The sequence below is a fragment of the Arctopsyche grandis genome, chromosome 2 (genome assembly GCF_051622035.1).
Source record: "Arctopsyche grandis isolate Sample6627 chromosome 2, ASM5162203v2, whole genome shotgun sequence".
NCBI classification, from domain to species: domain Eukaryota; kingdom Metazoa; phylum Arthropoda; class Insecta; order Trichoptera; family Hydropsychidae; genus Arctopsyche; species Arctopsyche grandis.
In genome coordinates this window covers 25,828,105-25,843,226 of record NC_135356.1, presented here as the reverse complement: position 1 = coordinate 25,843,226, position 15,122 = coordinate 25,828,105, and the positions used below count along the sequence as shown (strand labels likewise).

At 33.5% G+C, this 15,122-nt stretch overlaps 1 protein-coding gene across 1 annotated transcript in view; it reads left to right on the top strand.

Annotated features, from left to right (window-relative positions):
- Window positions 1-223: 223 nt before the first annotated feature.
- LOC143922509 (WD repeat-containing protein 47) overlaps window positions 224-15,122 on the top strand; it is a 42,522-nt gene continuing 27,623 nt past the window's right edge. Inside the window, exons 1-4 of the mRNA XM_077445765.1 lie at window positions 224-398; window positions 2,689-4,125; window positions 4,394-4,504; window positions 11,493-11,541. Of these exons, the coding sequence (XP_077301891.1) occupies window positions 2,705-4,125; window positions 4,394-4,504; window positions 11,493-11,541 (1,581 nt within the window). The 5' untranslated portion in view covers window positions 224-398; window positions 2,689-2,704. The remainder of the gene's footprint in view (window positions 399-2,688; window positions 4,126-4,393; window positions 4,505-11,492; window positions 11,542-15,122) is intronic.

Genomic DNA, 15,122 nt, shown 5'->3' with positions numbered 1-15,122 from the left:
TAACCTTGGCGATTTTTTAAGTTTAATTAATTTGAGACATAATACAATCGTTTTTGATTAATCATGTACATATATCATAATATGATTTAACATCAAATCATTATGCAAGCTCTTGACCTGCTCGTTGATCCTACTTTGTGATAAAAAATTAAATCACACGTTTCGTCACGAAGTATTCTATGCTACTTGGCCAAAGTTGAGGGGGCCGTTACAGTTTGTTGCCATGTTGTGTGGCTAATAATGATGTTGGCGACACTGATCGTTGTTCCGCCGGTCAATTGACAGGTGACGGAGTGGGGTGAGGTGGGGTGGGTTGGGTACGTCTCACGTCCCATCTGTCAAACTCACTGGTTATTCTTCGATTGCTGGTTATCACTGGTGATACGCCTCCACCACGGGTTAGTTTCATTCCGCCATTTTGTCTCCTTTCAGTTACGCCCACATACATATTAGCATATGATATTTTAATGCACACATGTCATGACTTTCTTTCTCAGCCCACTTAAACAGTCGACACTAATGCCTCACATATATTTTCATTTCAAACCATATATGATCAAATACGTGTCGAATTCATACTAGAAAGTTCTTCATTTGTATGGGGAAGTTATTTCAAATTTGTATTTTCAATTAGTTTTATGATATATGTATATACATATTTTTTTATCAAATCTCTACAAATAGAAAACTTCTAATTTTTACACTATTTGTACAAACATATGTAGTTTTGCCCAATAGAACAAAATCCAAATGATTATTTTTTTTTATTTATGAATTTTTTGTTCAATTTATAAATGTATCTAATTTTTTTACAACCAAGATGGTGTGTTTTAATATATTACGATTCGTATTAGTAAAAGGGGTGTATTTTCAATTTACATATAGCATTTTTTTATAATCATTAGTCATTAATACAGTTTTAATGTATTTACTTGTATTTGTTTCGGGTTTGCTGCAAATGATTGCAAACCACCAGCCTGCATGCTCTTTCGATTGCATTTTAACTGTTTGAATTTCAGCATGTACGAAAGACGAGATATTCATGGGGTTGCGCAGATGACATTTCAATGTACATTGATAATTGCTAATTCTTAAAATTGAGTTGGATCTTTCTGGCAAGTTTAAAATGGCAAAAGCCGAGACAAAAGTATGAAATGAGCATGCGTCCGCTTGGTTTGCAATCGTTTGCAGCGCAGGGATTTGTTTCCTATACATTTAAAATTTGCCTACTAAAATACACCTACATGACATAAAAACATTATACGTATGCACATACATACGTATGTATACGTCTATATACATGTATAAGAATGAAAATATTTGTATGTTTGTTCAAGGTTCAATACGTTAATGGAATTATAACGATCCTATGTAAGAGCTTTTCGAATTTCTTATATAAATTATTATGGTAATTTCAATATTCAATAATGGACTGTACACTGTATATATGTATGTAGTTGTTTGGCTTTTGGCCGTAGCAATTAGGAGATATATATATATGTATATATACATATATATATATATATATATATATATATATATATATATATATATATATATATATATATATATATCCAGCGGAAGTCCAATTTTCAGTTCTAAAAACACTTTCTGTTTGACTTAATTCACAAATTGTTATCACTTCTTTTAGTTCGATATGTCCAAAATCTCGAAAAATTATAATAAACGTATTTTTAAATATTTTTAAACGCAAAACATTATATTTATAAAATTAAAAGGCTGTGGGACGAAATTGCGTTATATTGGAAAAATACACCAAATGACATAACCATACTGGTCTTGTTAAATTAAAAAAGGTTTACTATTGAAATTGTCTTTGGAATATAACACTGCTAGTGAGTTCTTAAAGTCTGTATTCAAAATAATTACAAATACACTGTAAGAACAACTATTTTTGAACATTTTACAAACAACATCAGAAAATAAAATCAAACCATGTAAATCTTTCACAAATTTTTGGTTTGATTAAATGAGTATTTTTTGGTGTTTTGATTTTGGTTTAATAACATTTTCCATGATTAGGTGATTTATTTGATTTGGTTTATAGCTGGTTTGCATTTCTGATAAACATAGGCCTAGAAAGTCTTTCATATTGTATGTAATTGTAATCACATTCATTTTGATTAGTTTTTAGTGACAATCATAGTCTTGTAAATTACTCCGTAAAGGGATAAAAATAAAATTTTTAAGGGTAATCAAAGTTCGGACCTATCATCATATACAATACATTATTTTCCATATAATACATGTATAAGTATTTAGATTCAACGAATTATTACGGATTTAAACCGTTTTCACAAGCTCTTTTTGTTCCTGAATGTGTAGAATTTAGAAAACTAAATTTTTAATTCAATTTGAGGTGGTAATATGCATATGTACCAGTGGAAACTTCCCTGTTTTTATTGCACAGCCTTACTAACGTATGCGTGAGTAGAATAGAAGGGAACTGGTGACGTCATACAAATATAGTACATATGTAGTTATAAACAAATATACAATTTTGGGTTAGCCCTTAATACCTTTCTATTCCCTTGCAAACTGAGATGTCATGAAAGTTGTGGACATCTTCATATTTAGCTCTTTTTAGAAGTACATACTATATACACTCGAAATATATGTGAATTAATATTGCTTTTGATGATTAATAAAGTCACTATCCTTTTTCAGCGTGAGTATATCAAAAATGCCCGCGACTCAGTTCAACTTGAAAGAAGAAGATGTCGTCAAAATGGCATTGGAATTCCTCAACAACCGCGATCTACATATTTCTCAGGTGGCACTGGAGCGAGAAACAGGCATAATCAATGGTAATCACTCTGACGACATATTGTTCCTGCGACAGTTGATCATCGACGGCCAATGGGACGATTGTTTAGAGTTCATTCAACCGTTGAAAGTGCTCGAGGCTTTCAACGTGAACAAAGTAAAATTTCTGATATTACGTCAAAAGTACGTAGAGCTATTATGCGTGAGATCGGAGGCCGGCCAAAACGTTGTCAAGGGCACTGTCGATGAAGTCGTCAGAGTACTCGATCAGTTGGAGCAGTATGCGACCAAAGAGGAGCACTCCAATCTCTGCCTTCTCCTAACTCTGCCCAGATTAAACGACCATCTCGCATTCAAAGACTGGAATCCTGCCAAATCCCGAATGAAGTGCTTCAGCGAGGTGTGCCCTTTGATCGAAAACTTTCTGCCGGCCGATAAGAAAGCTGCTACTGAAAGTAAACACTCCCGCAACGATCGACTCATACAGATAATAATCAAAGGATTGCTTTACGAATCGTGCGTGAATTATTGCCGAGCTAAGGCGACAGGATCTAAAGATTGCCACTCGATGGATATAAACTTGACTAGTTTGTTAGATGGCTCTGGCTTCAGCGAGTCGGATCTCAGTCTACTCTCGTGGTTGCAGAGTATACCCGCAGAAACGTTTTCCGTTCCGTTCGAGCAGAGGACTCTCAACGTAGATGTTGAGCGACTCGAGCGACCTTCGTTGGAGACGTCATGGACCGAGCACATGTTGGTCAGACCTATAAAACCTAAGATGTTCCCGCACTCGGCCATATCGTTTTCTAGGCCTCGTTCTGCTGCCGATATGATGACGCGTTCGTTGATGCCCGTTCCAGGTGCTTCAGCTCCACAGCACCTCACCACGATGGCTCTGTCGACTGGCAACATTTCACCGTTGGTCGGCGCCGAGCCGGGATTCCATCTCTCCGGCGACAACAAGAACAAACTGATGCTCACTTCCGTCGATAGGCTATTTAACAAGAATGACCAAGTGTTCCTTAGCAATAGTTTAAATGAACATAAACATCTGCCGCAGATTTTAGAGAATACTCCCGGATCTGGAGGCATCACACCGGACAAAGTGTTGCAGCAGCCGATAACTCCTGTTGTGCGAGATACTGCACCGAACATTGACAGTCCGCTAGAGAAAGCTCTGAAGAATATTCAGATCAAAGACGGACCCGACGCATTCATCAATAATAAAAATAGTAATAGCGGTAGTATACTTTATAGAGAGTTTCAATCGAGGAAGAAAAGTATGGGCTCTTCCAGCGAATATCCCGACAACGACAATCTTGTGCTAAATGCGCTTCCGTAAGTTGAAAGCAATTTATTTTTTATTATTTATTTTAATTATAGAAGAAAACACATACATATATTAACCAACGGTCTATTACAATTGACCATTTTAATTTTAAGGTTTAAAAGGTTCATATTGTACTGGTATTGAATAGATATGAACAAAAATAAGAAAAGTTTCCAATTATATTACTTTTTAACTTTAAGAATACAGGTCCAAATAATATAGTCTCTTCATTGTATGTCTTATTTAATCAAATATCATTTTTTTATGGAATTACAGATCACCTCCTGTAGAGCAGTGGTTAAATAATAATTCGAATAAAAATCAAGTCAATCCTCAGCCTTTCAATAACTACACTTCGCCAATTAGCAACGACGATAAACACAACAGGTATATTATTTGATCTTTTTAACTTGATAGAAAATGAAAGACCTGATTCCTATAATATTTTGTATCTAATCTAAATCCTACTTCTGAGCCGAATTATTTTTTTTAATTTTTATAGTTTGCCATGTAATAAATAATATATCTAAAATAGTTTTTCATGTCTTGGGAAAGGGATGGAATACATATATGATTGGGATTTATAAATAGTGCAGCCAATTTCATACAGAACTATCCCAATAACCTAAACATATCAAATCAGCAAAATTTCATAATATGTATTATTTTTTATAAAACAAACAAACCTCCTTTTTTATAATAAATTTCATTACAATTTGAAATTAGAATGTTAATTTTGATGCTATTTAGTAATTGCTGTTATTTTTTAATAAAATAGAAATTACTAAATTTTGATATTTAAAATACATATTGTAATTGTATTTCATTATAAGATAAACCCAACAAGGAATGAAAAGTACGGAATTCACTTTTCATATTGAAATATTTTCAATGTTAAATAAATTTATTATTTTGATTAATTCGGTCAGTCTGATTCGGAAAAATTCTTAGTCGTAGTTACATATATGTAATAAATGATACAATAATATTGAGTGAATTTAGTTTTCGGACAGTTGAAGGTTTTTCCCATAACCAGCATAAAATGAATGGCAATTAAACAATTGTTTCCAATTAACTGTCTGTATAATCCGATTATGTACGTGAACCGATATTTCCAGTATAGTCTATCCAACTATTCCCAAAACCCCTTCTGTAATTAAGAATTATTTTTATTTTATCCATATATAACATGTACATAGTAACAATAGATGAAGTTTTGTGATCATGCGAAAATTCGAACTCGATATTTTGACTGATTCAAACTCAGAATTGATCACTGATCTCTACTGATCACTACTCTAGAGAATTGAGGTTGGTTATGTTTTTCTCAGAAACCTTTCGGTGTATTGAACTGAAATTTCATATCTTGAAGTTTAAGCTTAATACCAAGTTATATATAAAATTTGGTGAACACTCGTCAACCGGCAGTGGCAGTTTACTCTTGAAATATGTGTGCTCTAAATTTAATAAATCGGACGTGGGATTTTTTTCCTCTTAGAAAGGTCAAAAATGTTGTAACCACACGATTGTTTCCACTCTAACAAAATGTATCGAGCTGAAAATTTATATTTGTATTCTTTATGTACTAACTTAGAGTTGATAAGATTTTGGTTAGAATTCATAAACCCGAAGTAGTAATATTTTTTAAAACAATATTTCATTATTTTAATTTGAACTTTTAAATTATTTTTATCTTCTTGATATTTTTTTGCTTATAATATTTATGGTGATATTAAGTAATAAAAAAATTTTGAACAAAATCCGACAACCGGAAGTAGAACTGTTGTTTTTTGTGAATTTCCCTACATTAGTGCTCAAACTTGTATTAAAAATGCTCTCATAGCCGTATTTGTATCGAATTTTGTTTTTTATTCAGCTGATGTTCCTTAAATACATAGGTAAAGCCATGGGTTGGTCACATCCGAATTTATTTATTAGTTTTCTTTTTTTATTTATTTATTTCGAATAAAATTTATAGTGTATTTGTATGCTTGTCTGGAGTTTTTATTATAATCAGGAAACACAAATATAAATGTACTAAACGTATTGATCTTACTTAAAGTTGACTGTAGTAATGTGAGTTGAGAATATTCTTCAAAAGATTATTCTCAAGTATTTTATAATGCCAAATGATCGTTTTTATGAAATCTGACAAAATAGATTGAACTCGGTTGAGAATGTGAAAGAAGATAATTCTCGTTTTGCAAGATGTTCATAGAGAATCTCTTTCTAATGATCTGAACATGTCGAACAGTTGACTGAATCTAGCCGTTGGTTGGTGGCTAACATTTAATTTGTCTCTTGCTTCTTTATTTTTTACGATTTAAATTTTTTTTCCAAATTTAGAACGTACAATAGTTCAATTACCTGATGTAGTTGTTTATTTTTTGTATACTTTAGCAACTACAGATATGTACATTACATGCAGCTTTTACCAGTTTAAAGAAAATACATTTTCAATCATCAAAACTGCTCCCAAGGTAGCTCACTCATTTATGCATACGATTTCTTTTAGCCATTCGTCTGACATTTTTATTTCAGTGACTTGAAAGGCAATCCCATATTTCGTCTTCCACTTGAACATTATTTCATCAGCGGTATTAATTTCTCTGCCAGATTTCAACCATTTTCATTTCATTTTTGAAAACCAATTAAAAAACTTGACTTTTTATTTCATTGCTCGTTTTGACTATATGATATTTAATATTTGTGCACAGCGCACTCTTTTAATACAAAATAAATAAAAAAAAAAACATCACCATATGCATTTCAAATTAAACATAAGATAATGTCTTTAGTTTCATCGCTCCTCAAACTTTGTAGCTGGTCATTGTATGAGTTTCTCATTTGATTGCCAGTAGCTCGATCGCCACTGACCACTCCACACCTCATGTTCCCGTCTGCTAATTGTCCCTTCTCGATTGCAACATTCGATATAACAGTGTCGTGTAACATATACTGTCAACAATAATTAAAAAATCCATTACACATATCGAATTTATCATATTCAGATACGTTCTGGTATACTTGCAGTGTCAGTGAGTCCAAATTTTAATGGGGAATGAAATTAGCCGGGCATATTCGATCAATTTTAACTGGCACTTAACCTTTCGTCGCTAAATATCGCGCATGACGCAAGTGCCGATGGCATTGTCAGTAAAAGACTCATTCTTCTTCGGTGTATAGCTTTCCTCATTCTGCAGTTTGTGTTGTGTAGTATGTGTGTGTAGTTGTCGCAGAACCGATTCGTAATCCTCAAATCAGTATGCATGATTTCATTTCAATGATAACAATGTGTTGCGGTCGTGCATGACTGAGGTTTTCGAATCGGTAACCCTTCCCGCACTAATGTCGTATTGAGTTTGATACTGTACAGAGTGTGACCAAAAAGCACGGGAAATAAGAATCTTATCATCAGATTAGTGTCAGTTGACTTTCAACGTTTTTGAAATGAATGTTGTTTGGCAAAAATATTGTAAACAAAAGATAATAGATAAAAATCTAAATTCGGTTGTAGAAAATTGTTAATTTTGCACATCATAATTATTTGTTAAATTACAGTTAAAATTTTTCGACGACTCTTGAAATTAAATTGTTATTTTCAAATCCTGTTGTTAGTTAAGTTTAGTTTTATCCACATGTAAATTAGAGGCATTAAGAAAAATCGCTCAATTAAAATGTTTAATAAATGCGATAAAATTTCAGTATACAATGAATCAGCTTGCAAATAATCTTTTATTTGGATATAAAAGTAAAAAAAAAACGAATTGTTATTTACCATTCAAATCAAAGTACATACGTAGAATAACAATCTTATTGATTATCTTCCGAATACAATACATCTAATTCATTCAGCGATATCTTAGAATCTAAATTTAAAATTGCAAATGTTATCGACTCTTCTGAAAAATACAAACAAAATATGTAAACGCCACAATAAATAATATTTTAGTGTGGTGTTTATCTGATTTTTTTTTAAATTGCTAATTGACACCGCCCACGGAATTTGCGACTTGGTTTTTTTACTTAATTTAAAAAAAAATCGTTTTAAAAACGAAATATACTAATCATCAACAAAAAAATATTTGAATTCTTAAAATTAAAATTCCTTCTTTTAATATTAATGTATTTTTTTTTATCTTTGTGCGACTTTAATTAATTTTTTTGTCTTAAATTATGATCAAAATACTCTTTTAAAAAAAATATTTTTTTAAGAGTATAATTTTTGATGATAATTATGTAGTTTCATTTAAATATTCCCACTTGGGTAGGTGTTTTAAATTATAATCGATTTAAATTTCGAAAAAAAGAAAGAAATATTGCATTAAAATAGGCGTAAACACATTGAATCGTACGGCACAGTGTTGTTTTGGCCTCGTATGGTGAAAAATAAATAACAGCGGTTTGTTTCGATAAATTTCGACTAGTTTCGTCTACATTTCTTCAAATATGGGAATCACCTATGTCAATATAAAGTCAAACCTATGTCAATACAAAGATTTTTGGCCCGGGTACCATAGCATAGATCAGACGTGCTATCGTTTTTTTCTACATGTGCACAACTATTTAAAAAAACGCGTATCGCTCACCTTTTTGTGTGTCTGCGCTTTAAGAATCCTTTAATTTTGTTTTTATAAAAAAACTTAAATTTGCTATCCAATCCAGCACAATTGGCATGTTAGGGGTTACTTTTTATGACTTTACATAAATTACGTTCATAACTACTCTTATGCACGCTGTGTTTGTTGATCACACCCTGTACAGTATTCAGTACCTATAAATAATAGTTGACACAGTTTTCCGCGTGAGCTTATCACATAGAGCAGTGTAAATCATACGTGCCGTGACCGTTTTGCATAGGAAACCTCGCGAAGCGAACGAAAGAGACACTTTACCATTCGGGTCGACTCAATCGAATCTGTGTGTTGGAATGTAAAACACGTGCGAGCTGTTTACACGCTATACACTCTGATGTTTTGAATTCTCAATAATGCTTAGATACATGTGTGCAGACGGACTTGTGATATTTACCCTCAGATAATAATCCAACTTACGTAATACGTTCACCTTCTTCAAATTTTGTCTGATTCCAAATTAATTGCACACATCGGGCGTGCTCCAATAGTTTTTTTTTGTCTTGAACTCGTTGACGAAATGTATTACAATAAACACTTGCATCCGCCGTCGAGGATTGTGAAAATGTTCAATAAAAAGCACGAAAGTACTCAACACTTGCCAGGATGTCCCAGTTTTGGTAGCGCTTCCTCGTCTGCCTCCGTCGATCCTTCGCAGATCAAACACAAAAGTGGGTATGTGTGAAGTATACCGTATTTACAAAGTTGATTTGTTTTTTTTTTTGTATGCTCTACCATACACGTGAATCAATTGTGCATTAATAATCATCTATTTTTATTATACCTATTCAAAACTTTGAAATTCTTTGTCTCCTGACTCAAACCACTAAATTTGAGCCGGCATCTTATTTTCTCTACTATTGAAATTTTATTTGTATAGAATTATTTTTTCATTATTTAAAATAAATTGTAGACAAATTTTTTCACACAAAACCTATTTTTTTAACTACACCTATCATTCATTTTTGTTCAATAGTTTTCAATTATTTTAAAACATATATTAATTTTTATCAATTATAAGAAAATATATTACATATTTATTGAGTTTGCCTCCGTTGTCCTAGTGTAACGGTATTTATTTTATTTTATTTTTATATACGGCCGCAAGGACCATTAAACAATAATAATATAGAACATACATAATAATAATACATAGAACAATAAATATAAAAAATTATATATATTGTAAAAAAAATGGTATATAAAATATATATGGTATATAAAATATATATGGTATATAAAATATATATGGTATATAAAAATATAATACATGGTATATAAAAAATTCAAGAAAATTTAGGGTTCGCTATAATTAAGATGAAAGATTGATTTGTTTGTAACACAATATAAATAAAAAATAAATCGTTAAGAAGTCTTATACATTTAATTGTTTTTTTTTTTTTTTAAATTAAAATAAGAGTTTCAATCAGGGCTGTGGAATCAGAGTCGGAGTCGTAAAAAATTGACCGACTTGAACTCCTTTTTATAATTATCTTTAACGAGTTGATTGTGGAGAAATGATGTAAATTTAAATTTTATTTAACGTAGAATATGTATGTATATTTTTATTTTATTTATTTTATGTACTTTTTTACATATCGATATCGAATTTTTTACATAAGTATATCGAAACGTGAAATGATACTTTTTTTGCTTAATGATTTTTAAAAATACTTCTATTTTTATTATAATTTGAAAATAATTGACATTATTTTCATTGTCATCAATTGTATGCAGACAAAAAATAATATTACTAACCCTTTTCCCATGGCAACTTTTGCGGTACATTTTTAGCGAATTTGTAAATCGAGTTTTAAATCATAAATATATTTTGTAAGATTTATTGAAGTGACCGAATATGTCAGCTGATATTTTAAGAATTTTTTTAAAATAATTAATCACGCCTGAAGTATTTTGTTTATACAGTGAGTCACGCCATTCTCGCTACTAGCATTTTACACATGACTTCTATAGCAGTCAACCGCGGCAAAGGGTTAAAAAATGTTAAAATCGGAGTCGAGGTCAGACCATGAGAAAAAGTTGGAGTCGGAGTCGGTAAAATTTTAAACAACTCCACAGCCCTGGTTTCTATGGTCACTTGACCTATTTTTAAGATCATCTTGCTCAAAGTCAGACAGATTTTTTACATCAATAATATCTGTATTAAATGCTTTTTTTGAAATTGATTTTTAATATTCACTATGATATGCTTCTTAAAAAAAAAGAAGATTTTTGAGTGTATTATTAGGTTCAAATGTCAAAAATCTGATAATAAGGGTCAAAAATATTACAATATATTTATAAATTTCAAAACACGAATAGAGCTGAGTTCTAATATTAGTACTACTATTGTTCAATATTTATATCGCAGTTCCTATTTTTGATTCCGCCTTCAATAGAAGGCAAAAGAGAAAAACAGTTAGAATGTTTATTATGGTACATTACATACATTTATGTACATATATATGTTCAAAATCGAGATAATTAAAACGCAAATCTATAGTAAAAAAATTATTATTTGGGGAATTATAGACTATTTTTCTATATAGCATTTTTTGGCAACTTCCTTATGAATTGTAAATAAAGATGGAATTTCTTTTCAACTTTGGCCTATACGGTAGTTATGCCAGTCATCATTCCATAATTGTGATAATAGATATAGTACCTTAAAATGTTTTGTTAGTCATTGCCTACTAAGTATAGTATTTTTTACAAAATTTATCCTTATTTTTTTTTTCCAGAAACACCAAAGTTGCGGACGGTTCAAATAATGTCTACGATCAAGTACAGGTATTTATACACATTATTTTCTCCCTTGATTTTATATTTGAAACGTTACAATATTGGTTCACGTAGCGTTTCGCATACATGTGTCTTAAATATGTTCAATATGAAATATGAAAATAATTGCTGTTTTCCATATTCATTTTGTTGTCATTATTGCTATGCATTTTAAATTATGCATTCATGTATAATAATTTAGACATTTAAAACAACCTCCACTTGATCGATCTGCAGTTGGATTGCTCTGTTGATTGATCACTTAAGTTGTTATTTAAACCACTTTCAATAATTATGACATGTTCTTATATTTGTAATGACATTTATGCATGTCGACATGCCTATAAATTTTTACCATAAACATATGCAAGTTTGACGACCACCGTATAGATGGCAGTGATTTTTTATTTTTACAAACTTCTTATTAAAAATCATTTTCTGCTCATATTCGACAGTTTAGCTTTTCTCGACATCGATTGATGGAAAATATTCGAATTATTACAAATATTTTTGTATTATTATTTATTGCTACCGAATGAATTAAACATTATGCTTTAGATTCAAACTGTATTCAATTATCCTTGATGCCTGCCTTCTTAGCGATCATCGGATAAGGTTTGATTGAAGTATAATTGAAACAGTGAGGAAATTAATTATTCCCAGTAAATGCGCCCACATGTTTACGTTCTACATCGAAACATAATTGGAGTATGTACATACCATTTTTTATTATATATACAATTGTATCTACATATGTATGTATGTACATACATATGTATATGCATACTTACATATGTTTATATGCAATATATGTACGAGCTTTTTTCCGATTCGGTAAATTGTTGATGATTCAGTGTTATATATGTATATGTATAGGGTGTTTCGAATGAGCTGGACTTTTTACTTCAAAGGTCGTTAGATGAGGTCATGATCATCATGTGTGATCGTTATATGCAAGTGAAAGTTAAAAGTTGAAAGTCGAACTTCCACACGCACTCAACTCATCATGCAACTTGTGTTGTGTTTTTTTACATTGAGACTTTTTAGTAAAAAAATGTTGGAATTCGTGGAGGAAGAATTAAATAATACCACAATCGAATTTTTAAATGAAAGTCCCATTTGTTGGAATTCGTCTACTAATTCATCTGTGCCAAATTTGTGAAGGGTTTATGAAAGAATTCAATTTTATTTTATAATATTTGAGTATAAGGGCGGTCCGTCTGCCCGAGCGGAAAAGGTTAAGGGCAATTGGGGCACTACCCTACAGTAAACGGATTATTGCGCAAATTGCGATCGTGCGCACGACAATCGTTGCCACAAAAATCGCGAATACGGAATATCTGGCACTCGAGTTCTCGTTAGTACAATATTTCGCGTGGGTAGCTTTCCATTTGTTGGAGTTTTTGGATGCCAGATGTTCCGTGATCGAGATTTTAGTGACGTTTAGTGAATAATTACCGAACCCTGCCCTACACACATTTAACTTAATCAAAAAGTTAAATGTGTGTAGGTTAATGTGTCCCGTGATCGCCAACTTCAGTTTACAGGAGTGTAGACAGTCAACCGAGGCAGGGAAAAAAGATCCGTATTTCCGTACACAGAAGGTCGTTTTTGGTCGGCTGCGTAAATATCTCTTCGGGGCAGAATACGCCAGCCCCTATTGTCTATATTCTCCATACGAATCGTTACCGTTTACGTTTTTTGACACTTCAACTATATTTTTAAGCTATGCTTAAATTGTCGAACACAATATGTATGTCAATTCTGTCATATTTATCATTACATATTTTTTAGCAATCACATTTTTTCTTTTTTAGAACACAATGAACGAAGTCAATAATTTGTTAAAAAAGTCATTTTCCTTGCATAGAATGTTACTAAAATAAATTAAGTTCAAGTTTTTGGAGAAAAAAAATGTAGGGCTTTAGCCTCCTCGTACCCCACCTGTCTTTGAAGTCACGAGCCTGTTCACCGATAACAGACGGTCTGTGAAAGAGATGGCTGCATACGTAATGGCATAGTAAAAGAGATTTTGGTGAACAGACGGGGTGAGAAAGAGATGGCCGTATACGTAATGCCCGGAGCGCATCCTCGGTTTATGGAAAATCTGTGAACGAGTTGTCGTGTCACCGTTCAATCGGGTGCTCTAATTTCCTGTCGTGGGGCTGTAGAGTACCCCATAAATAAGTTTCTCTAAAGTCAATACTTAGTAAAAACCCTTGCGTCTAGTTTTATCAAATTCCTTGAGCCCGTTTTCAACAATTGTACAAAAATTTCTATATAAAAGTAAGTTGTCGTCGTTCCTGATTTAATAACTGAACCTCCTCCACCGCTAAAACCCTGCTACTGGTACATACATACATAGTTGGAACGTTCGAAGTATTTAATCATATGTAAATGGTTCTGTGAGTACTTTCGATTTCGTTCTTGGGTCATCTTTAATTCTTTCACCAGACGCCCGAGGCAGTCCTCATACATTTTGTATGTAGTAGGTGCTGCAATAAAAGAAGCAGCAGTTGGGCAGAGATGACGTGAGTGAGTGTACTCCCTCCCCTGGCACGTCCTGCCTTATAAGGAGCACCTACTTGAGGTCACGTTGATGTAATCTCACCTCGATTCAATGTCACGCGGCGTTCTCTTTCGTTCAGTCGTTGGTATTGAGAGTGGTGGTGTGGTGTCGTGTACCTGTCGACTTGTGGTATCCACATAGGAGATACGTAATAATATTTGGAGATGGTCAGCAGCCACGCAGCCGCGGTTCGAAGCCTCGAGCTGATGTTCTCCGGCTTGAGTGCTGAGGCTGCACCCCCGTCGGTGGTGGTGGTGGAACATGACGTGGACAAAAAGTGCGACGTTCACGGCCGAAGGGGCTCCATGTCCATGTCGGTGAGGAGGCGGGACTCCATGCCGCCGATGGTGATCTCGCACGGAAGGTACGAGACTAACACATACAAGTCCCATTTAACACGAGACGGGGTGGCCAAAAGAAATCTTTTAACAACTTAATCCTCTTAACACTGACGTCTTCTCCTCCTTGAGGTTGGGCCACTCCTTCGCTAATGAGATGACTGATATAAGTGGTGCCATTTGCTAAAGCTCTCGAGCCTTGCTGGCCCGCCGACGAGACTCGCTGGGGTTGCCAGCATCACCGCCTCATCGGGAGATCGACCACCCTTCTGCCTTCCCGAGCTTCCTCAGGCGAGACGATGTCTCCAGGAGGGACTCCAGGGCCAATCGCAACTCCATCGCGGGCTTCCCCACCAGTAGCAGGAGGGACTCGTTGGCCAGCAACAGCAGCTCTATTTTCCCCATCGGTGGTCTGCGCGACTGGAACAGGGACTCCATGGGGTCTGTAGGGTGTCTATTCAGGAAGGTGTCCGGAACTGGACGCAGATTTTCCATTGACTCGCTCGACAGTCGTCGAAATTCTTGGGATCCCGAACGAAGAGCCTCCGTTACGTGGGAGGATTATAAAGAAACCAAAAAAGAAAAGGTAAAAAATCATTATTAGAGGAGAGTACATTTTCATAAGTGATCGCCAGTTACCGTATTGTTCCGATGAACTTTGAGTGTAGTTCTGTAAACGAGAT